General features: G+C 35.6%; 1 protein-coding gene across 2 annotated transcripts; it reads right to left on the minus strand.

Moving 5' to 3' along the window:
• Positions 1 to 119: 119 nt before the first annotated feature.
• Positions 120 to 8,431, minus strand: tial1 (TIA1 cytotoxic granule-associated RNA binding protein-like 1). Of its 2 annotated transcripts, none has more exons than XM_066678486.1 (12): positions 8,249 to 8,431; positions 6,982 to 7,078; positions 6,645 to 6,743; positions 6,486 to 6,540; positions 6,272 to 6,359; positions 4,768 to 4,843; positions 4,290 to 4,419; positions 4,041 to 4,136; positions 3,868 to 3,952; positions 2,732 to 2,867; positions 2,244 to 2,383; positions 120 to 1,942 (listed from the first exon to the last, which is right to left on the minus strand). In XM_066678486.1, exons 1-12 carry the CDS (start codon positions 8,275 to 8,277, stop codon positions 1,828 to 1,830), a joined length of 1,146 nt encoding a protein of 381 aa, XP_066534583.1. In that variant the 5' UTR covers positions 8,278 to 8,431; the 3' UTR covers positions 120 to 1,827. The 2 variants fall into 2 exon arrangements, with proteins under 2 accessions (XP_066534583.1, XP_066534584.1); XM_066678487.1 differs by having other exon boundaries at positions 121 to 1,942; positions 4,311 to 4,419.
• Between the last annotated feature and the right edge of the window lie 349 nt (positions 8,432 to 8,780).

The following is an 8,780-nucleotide window of genomic DNA, read 5'->3' on the forward strand; positions in this document are numbered from 1 at the left end:
AAACAAGTGCTTGAGCATCTTGAAAGGTGCTTTCAAATAAAATTATATTCTTATTATCCAGGCAATTAGGTGTGAGTATAATGATTGTTTGATCACAAGAATCATTGTTGACAATGACAAGTGCTCCTTTAAAAAAAAAAGTCATCTTTTGTTTTCCCTCAGAATAAGCTAAAAATAAGTTATTTTATGTACAGTGTCATTGTGCAGAAGAGCTAGTTCTGTTTAAAAAGGCATAATTTAAAAGAAAAACAATTAAGTGTATGCTTGTCTGTGCTGTCTTGTTAACATTTAAAAATAAACCAGCATGACATTCCTTCACGTATGTTCTTTGAACTTTATAGCGATTAGAAATTACAAGGTTGACTTTATTTCAAAAGATTGTGTCCAAAATGTTTCTTCTCTCTATATAAAGTACTTGTATCATATTCAGATATGCAATTTTCAGAAATTAATTTAAACCAAAGCCTATTATTACATTATGTTAAATATATGTAATTTGAAATGTGAACTTTGACGAAAGTGGTGTCTCAGTATCTATTAAATTACGAGTCTTGAATATTAAAACCAGGCAATAGTTTCAAAAGAACTGTACATGAAGGGTTACCTTTTCCCATATAAACTATGTCAAACACACAAGTTAGCTATGAACTAAAATAAAAATAAAACAAATTTCTAGTCCAATGGTTTATTTATTGAGACTCATTTAGACTTAAAAGAGAATTATCAAATGCAAATTGCATTCAAACATTTTACCTATTACATTCGATTCTTTAAGCAACCTTAACAATGCAATTTGAAACATGCATTTCAAATCTACAAAGTCCCCAGAAAATACCCAAATCTCATTTCTCTGGCTACTAGAGAAAATGTCAAGCGTATTTTCAAAACTGTAAATGGACAAAATCTACTGTGGGCTCTATTAAAAAAAAATTAATCATCAACAATACAGCTCTCTACATGGGTCTCAGATCATTAAATTGAGAGTTGAGTGACTGAAAATTAAGGCTTATTTGTAACACTGAATCAGTTCAGTTTGTCAGTCACACATCTATGAAGAGCAGTATCAGATTTGCTCAATCCAGTAATGAACAAAGACTCCAAACCCTTTTCCATACCCCGTTATCAAAGGTTATTTACATTATCAGCCATAGTGACCCGTTCTCTAAACTGAATGAGATATTTCACTGTGACCGCAAATCATAGTAAAAAGATAACATCATACACGCTGTATCAAACTCTTGAATTCTGAGAAATGAGGAGCTAATGTGGATTAAATATACACAACTGCACATAGAAATTCATTTACACGTCAACATTTACAAGACACAGGTCCAATGAACCCCAAAAAGTGCCTTTACTTACATGTGTTTACTGAATCAGAATGCTTGTTTTTCTTCTTTTAGTAAAAAACCTGAAGTCCATAATGTAATTTACAAGCAAACACATGATCAGCTATTTGGAAGGGGAGGAAAAAAAAGCACTTAAAAAGCATCAATTTCAGAACATGTACAACTTCTCGCAATGTACCTATGAACTTCCTTATTGGCATCAAGCAAATATATTCAATACGGACAGGGGGAAATGTAGTTTATTTTCTCCAAATCCATTAAAACGAAAATAAATTGCAAATTAATTCAGTTTCCTGCTGAAGGCATTCATCCCATGTGTGTCTAATCAAAATTTGCTTATTTACACTCAAGCAAACCCTGATTCGTTTCAGTTTTGAACTTTTTCTGGGAAAATGTACTCCTATTAGTCTTTTAATTCCCTCCCGGTGACAAGAGGGTTCCCACAAGGTGACTCAGATGCTGAAAAGTGATGATCACATCACTGTGTCTGGTAGCCTGCCATTCCAAAGTTAGCCTGATTCATCACTGGACCTGGCTGTGCCTGAGAGGGCTGAGTCCCAAAACCTCCCATCCAGGCAGGAGACTGTGACTGACTGTGGTAGAAAAAGAATGATTAAAAATTAATATTTGTTTAAACATCCAGGCAAAACACTGGTAACCTGTTTTCCTAAAACAATTTTAAATGTTTCTCTGCCAAAATTTGTGTGAAAAAAGGACAAACGTGCTTTAGCATGTAACTACATTACACCTGTTCTAATAGTGCTTTATGTTGTTCTATTAATGACATATGAGAATTAAAATTTAAAATGATTAAATATACATTCAGTACAAGATACAATCATTCAAAAGGGGTTCCTCAAAACTTCCACACTGTAAAAGCAGAAAGAAACTTACTCCACTCCAAATCCCTGCTGATTCCATGTTTGTCCGTATACTCCATACGATGGTACTTGCCATCCATTTGTCATGTACTGCCCATACTGCTGAGGATTTCCATACATCTGATTCCAGTGGCCCCACTGTCCATAATCCACCTGTTAAGAAATATATTGCAGGTTACAGAAACAATAAAAAAAAATAATAATGTAAAAACAAGGCAGTTACAATGGCATTACAGCATAAGCAATATCTTGTGTCGACAAGATCTGTGGTCTACTGACATAACGAAACAGGAATTTCACCATGTTTCATGACTTGGCAAAAACAGTTATTATAAACAAATATAGTGCCGAGTTACAGTTTGTCAATTTTACAAATGTTCCTATCAAACTGCATTCAGGAATTTCTCACTTTGTATCATACAATTAAATATTACATTTTAATACTAGTGAGTTTATGTTGCTAAAGTGAATGCACACAGAAAGAGAATATATTGTGCGCACTTGTTCTGTTACTGGCTGGACATTTTTAGCCATGTCAGGTGACTCTTTTCCCCAGTAGCATTTAACAATATGGCCTTCAATGGTTGTTCCATTCACTGACACGATGGCATGGGCAGCACTTTCATGGGAGGAAAACCTGTGGAAATGTGTGACAAAGAAGTGGGTAAGCAATTTAAACACAATTTTGAATTAGAGATGTTTGTTTAAGATAAGAAGGAACAACTCTACTCATATGCTAGTCCCTAAAAATTCAATTTCTAGGTTAATAAAGGACATCTGTATTTAACTGTTTCAACAAGTGATAGATTTGCACTGAAAACGTTTGAACCACTGATGTTGAACCCATTTAACTTAAACTGAGTAACAAAACCAGCATAATAAGCTAGTTATATGTAATCTTAATGTCACTTTGTTATTTGGCTCCATCTAACGGAAACACAGCATCACTACACCCTCTAAACTGGAGCCCGGTAGGGGTCACTAAGGAGGGAAGGGGTTTATAAACTGAATACAGTTTACAAATCCAAGGGTACAGTACCCTTGGATTTGTAAACTGTATTCTCATCACCTAGATATGTTTATTAACCCATCACAAAGCCAGGAGTTTATGGCCTTGTAAACATGAGTAAAGGACTGTTGGATATAAGTATACCAGTAAATTATGATGACGTCAAACCAAACAACCCATCACTAATAAGTGTTTCCGTTGATCATGTTAATTCTCTCTCACAGATTAACAAATGAAACATATAAATACATATGATCCTATATAAGGCTGATTTACACAAATGCATGATCAATGTTTTGCTAAATTGAGGGTACACTTTACAGATCTGAGGGTACCAAGCTCAGTAGGAATATAAAGCCATTTAGAGAGAGGGGTGGGGGTCTCATATTCTTTCAATGTCAATCTTAACATATTTCTAAATAAAATTTAGTCTTTGAGGAACTCATCCCAGTGTCCTTCACCAAGATTGGCCTTAAGTGGAAAAAAATCTCAGTAGTGCAAAAATAAATAAATAAATACTACTACTATTACTAATACAATTAAAAAGGAGCAGTGATTAAGTAGGCATTTTAAAATGCATTAGAAGATAAAAGAAACACAGCTCCCAGGCACCTGCTAAACTTTGTACCTGATAAAAGAGTAGCCTTTCTCTGGAAAAACCCTGATTTCCATTATTTGTCCAAAAGGTGAAAATGTTTGTCGCATAAGGTGCTCTGTGAAAACACAATAAATATAGGACAGATATGAAATATTTGACAAACAGCAAAACCAAAACACATCTATGAAGCAGGACTGACTTACCTGAAAGACCTGACTGAATGCCTCCGCAGTATACAGTGCAGTTCTGTGGACTTGACTGATTCACAACATCTTCAAATCTCAGCTGCTTTGAGCTGCCTAACAATTTTAAAATAAAGATTTTTATTTGAAAGGAACAGATCTTGACATTTTTTTTAAGTTTGAGAAAGACCCCAGAGAAATAAAACAAATGGACAAAGAAACCCATAAAATATATGTACGATACTGTGGACCTCCACAGAGTGGTCTGACCTAGAAATGTGATGGGCTTACTGTCTTGCACGCTTTTAGGGGCAGGGGGCTTTCGAGTTGCCCAGTTGGTCCGGATCTGCCGTCCACCCAACCACTGACCACCCATGTGTACTATGGCATTCTCTGCATCCTAGGAAAGGAGAAAAAAGAAAGAAAGAAAAAAGGAAAGGGAAAAAAAAAACACAAACACAAAATATTACTTTCAAGGACTAACAGAAAAAGCAAACAAACAGTCCAATACTGGTTATGAATAACTCCCATTTCCCTCTACAATTAAAAGGAGTCCATTTCTCTAATAAAATATAAACCTTAAATGAAAACCATCAACACACCAAATATCTAATTATAGTCATTACGTCATCACCTTTTATTAAATTATAATTACTAAATTCTAAATTGATTCGAAACTGTCGGAAAATATAATAGTAAACAGAAATGGAAATAACCTTCACTTTGTGTTCCTGAGCTGGAGCCTTACCAGTTTGTTATAGAAGGACACAAATCCATACCCCTTTGATTTCCCTGTTGTCATATCCTTCACCACACGAGCATCCCTGAAAGAACATTGCATGACAGAATTGAGTTCACTTTCAACTTGGCAGCAGAGTAAAAAAAAAGAAAGGAACCACACACACGCACACACACACACAGTACTGTAAAACATTTTACAGTATCCTAAATGATCAAATGAAGTCAATAAACTAAGTTCTCTGCATTTTCTATTAATGTTTTACCAAAAATATAAGTACATGCAATCTGCATTACTACTTTTATTATTTTTTTTTTTTTTTGCTCAGTCCTGGTTTCCACTGCTTAATGATCCTGTGCTACACACTAGGTCTTACACTTTCACATGAGGGGGAAAAAAAGGAAAAAAAAAAAAAAAAAGCAAAAAAAAAAAAATAAAATAATAATTTAGGAAAAAAAAAACAAAACAGAAAATAATAATTAAAGAAATACAAAAACAAAATCAATTTCTTTACCATGCATTCTTATTTTCTGCTGTTGTCTCTAATCCTACCAGTAGAGATATACAGAAATATCAAAAGAGAAAAAAGGAATTAAACGGCATACATGGCCTGTTAACAGATTTCTTTATTTTTCCTGGTCAATTCTTTACCACCAATATGGAGTTTGGGAAGCTGCAAATTTCGAAAAATTGACATTTTCAGCATTTTAAGAGAATCAAACTCAACAAATCTAGACAAACCATAAAGAAACAACATTTAAACAAGAAAACTGGAGAACTGTTAACAACTACACTACTTCAGTGTTAATACGAAAACACTGCAGTATGAATATGAAAAGCAAAGAGTAATAGAAAAAAATCTACATCTGAGTTCCCAGTGTGCACAGTTCCTTGCTGTTAGCCTTCAAGCTCCTGTCCAATCCTATGAGCATTTCTGTAAAATAACCAGAGTGCTATTAACTGACACTCGCAGCTAAAGAAATTTCTGAAAGATTTTTAGATTCACAATCACAATTTAACCAAAAATTAAACTGCTTTATAAAACATATATATTTACTTACCATTTCAAATAAGGAATGTTTAAAAGATGCAGGCACTCTTAATAGGACACACATCTGAGTGTGGCACTAACCATATTATTGCTATAAAAGCCAGAAAAACCTAATCTGTTTTGTGAGGGGAGGATTATTACAGCTATTTTTATGTTAATCAGTAAACAATTTACACAATACCACTACTCTTTTCATATGTGGCTCTTATTCAAATTTGTATTATTATTATTTCTTTAGATATTTACTTTAACCATATTCAATATCACATTCTACAGATGCCAAAGGCACTCATCTTTTTCTCTTAACTATGCATTTGACATCCTTGACCTATCAAGATAATTCAATATATTACTTGACCTAAAATATATTAAATACATGTAATAATACAAACCTCTCTAGCTGTTTATTAACAAGAAAAGAACAAATTATCTTACACAGAAATACAGAGCCTGAGCACTTACGAAATTTTCCCAAAAGGGGCAAATGCAGCTCTGATATCATCAGTGGTGATCTCAGGACTCAGATCTCCCACAAATACATGGAAATGATCTGCAGGGAGAAGAAATAAAACACCAAAACATACATTTTTAAAGGTGAAATATGAATAAACAGCTTGGAGAAGCATGAGCAAATAATTCAATTTTACACAACAGTGAAGATAGAACTGCAACTTACTGGACGTGTCTTTCTTCTGACTACTTGGAGTTGTTGCCCAATTTACTTTGACTTCCTACAGAAAGTAAATGTAATGGTTATGGATTCGGTATAGACGTTCTTGAACTAAATGCCATGAGACAACACCCATTTCTTAGCAAACAATGCAGAATAAAGTACCTTTCCCAGAATCTTTCTTCCGTTCATTGCTGCTAGGGCAGCTGCAGCATCCCTGTGCTCAAAGAACTCCACAAAGCAATATGGGTCATTGCTTGTGTGCTGAAGGAAAAAAGGAGAGAAAAAAAAGAAAGGTTGACTGCTCTGAATTTAACTGACTAGTACATTTAAAACGACTACCAATTATATTGTATTTGCAAAACTGTTGTTGTAAAAACATTTACTTATCAAATTGATGTGTCAAGTGTACACAAAAAAGAGATTCAGATGTTAGCAAACAAGTACAAGGTATTTTTGACCAAGAAAGATTTGGTGTAACTTTTAAGTATTCGACGCTTACCTCTGTTATCATTTTACAACTTTTACAGGGACCAATCTGGGTGAACAACTGGAGGATCAAGTTCTCTGTGACATCCCTAGACAGGTTTCCCACGTAACTGAAAGGCAAAGAAAAATCGCAGAAATGCTAAAAACTCAGCGCACATCATCCCACAATACTCAAAAGTGACAAAGATCCGGCTGCTTCTTGGGTTTTTTTTTTTCCGCCAAAGCAGCTTGTTAGCGAGAAATTACCGTAGAGTGATTAAATTAGCTCAGCCATCACAAAGACTTCGGTGAAGTGTGTTTCATTGTTCCAGAAAATGAGAAACGACAAAGGAAACTATTATCACCGCCGTGCTTTTGTGCCGTTAACATGTTTACAATAACCGGAAAATAACAATAACCAACCAAACGAACTGCTTCAAATAACATATTAGCGTTTTTTTAAAGAATCCCTCACAATATTATACGGTTATTTGACAGTCCCGTTCATTTCCGCTCAAGAATGAATGCCGAAGAACGCATTTCGGCAGATGTGATTTGTAGTCGTTTCTAAAAATAAAGCAGAAGTCTACAACGGTAAAATAACCGAATAAACATCGCACTGAAACGTCTAGAATGACATTATCCATGACTGTAGACAGAGCCTGGTTGTTAGGCCGCTAGCGAGCTGGTGTCAGACAATAGCTAAACAACGAAGCTGATGTTGGCTAACGGTAAGGTTACGTTCTCCAGCTTCTTTTTCGATTCTTCAATTCCACCTTAAAAACTGCGGTTAGATTCCTGGCGCTCGCACCACCAAACTAGAGACACCGCGAGAGTTTAAGGTGGAACGCGAAATTCTACAAAGAAGTCAAACTTCAGCTTCGGAGCTAAACCAGCGTGCTAAGAGAGTTAGCTAGCTAGCAAGCTGACGTTAATATTTGTTTCACCTTTTGCCACCTGTAAAGTTACAAGTGAACGTTTCCTTGGCGAGTAAAACGTACAAGATTACTTATAAGTAAATATTGTCCTATATTTTCGTAATATGAGTTGTCAGATAAAGCGGCCGCTTGAACGCTAATAACGTTACATGAACGCTAACTTATCTATACGAACAGATCACAGCGATCGAACAAGAAAACCTCTTAATGACTTTAAACATCGTGAGTGCGTGTGCTGTTTGAATTCGCACGTCTTCGCGTCAGACCGTGAAGAATAAACATGTATTGCTACATGAACCTGCGCTGTATGTGAACACAGCAGATCCTCACGCATGGATTGCTATTGTGCAGTAAAATACTCACAGGGTTTTCGGGTGGCTGTCGTCTTCCATTCTTGAATATACGTACAGATCTTTAATAAACCTTATGAACGGCCACTTGTCCTGATAATTTCGTTAAAAGTACACCAGACCGATTTAACTAGTTACTTTCTTTATTGTGTAGAAAATGGCGAAACCCGGCCAGATAGGAATCCACTCAGTGCGCATGCGCGCAGCATCACGGGGTTCAGCGCTGAACGCGGTGTGAGCGCGTTCACGCGCCGCAGCTTTAAAAACTGAGCATATTGAACTGTCTTCATCAGCCTTTACCAGGCGTTTAAAAGCATCGCATCCCTAAACATACACAACACACAGCTGGAGCTATGAGACTATATAGCTTGGACTACATTTTAATTTAACTCCACTACATTTCAAAGTCAAATTCCTTACTTTTTACTTCACTACATTTTGAAAATCTGCCGGTTTAGGTTTATTTGTGAATAAAATCGCAACGTGTCTGAACAAATCTCTGCTCTGAGACGAACGAACACATGCGCTGCGCTTAAACAAGTAAA

Source organism: Hoplias malabaricus, chromosome 8 (assembly GCF_029633855.1).
Source record: "Hoplias malabaricus isolate fHopMal1 chromosome 8, fHopMal1.hap1, whole genome shotgun sequence".
NCBI classification, from domain to species: domain Eukaryota; kingdom Metazoa; phylum Chordata; class Actinopteri; order Characiformes; family Erythrinidae; genus Hoplias; species Hoplias malabaricus.

Coding starts and splice junctions, on each gene's coding strand:
- tial1 (XM_066678486.1), bottom strand. CDS start 8,277: ATGGAAGACGACAGCCACCCGAAAACCCT. Junction 6,360..6,485: donor TCAGAAGAAAGACACGTCCA/GTAAGTTGCAGT, acceptor TTCTCCCTGCAG/ATCATTTCCATGTATTTGTG. Junction 4,420..4,767: donor TGTCCTTCTATAACAAACTG/GTAAGGCTCCAG, acceptor CTCCTTTCCTAG/GATGCAGAGAATGCCATAGT.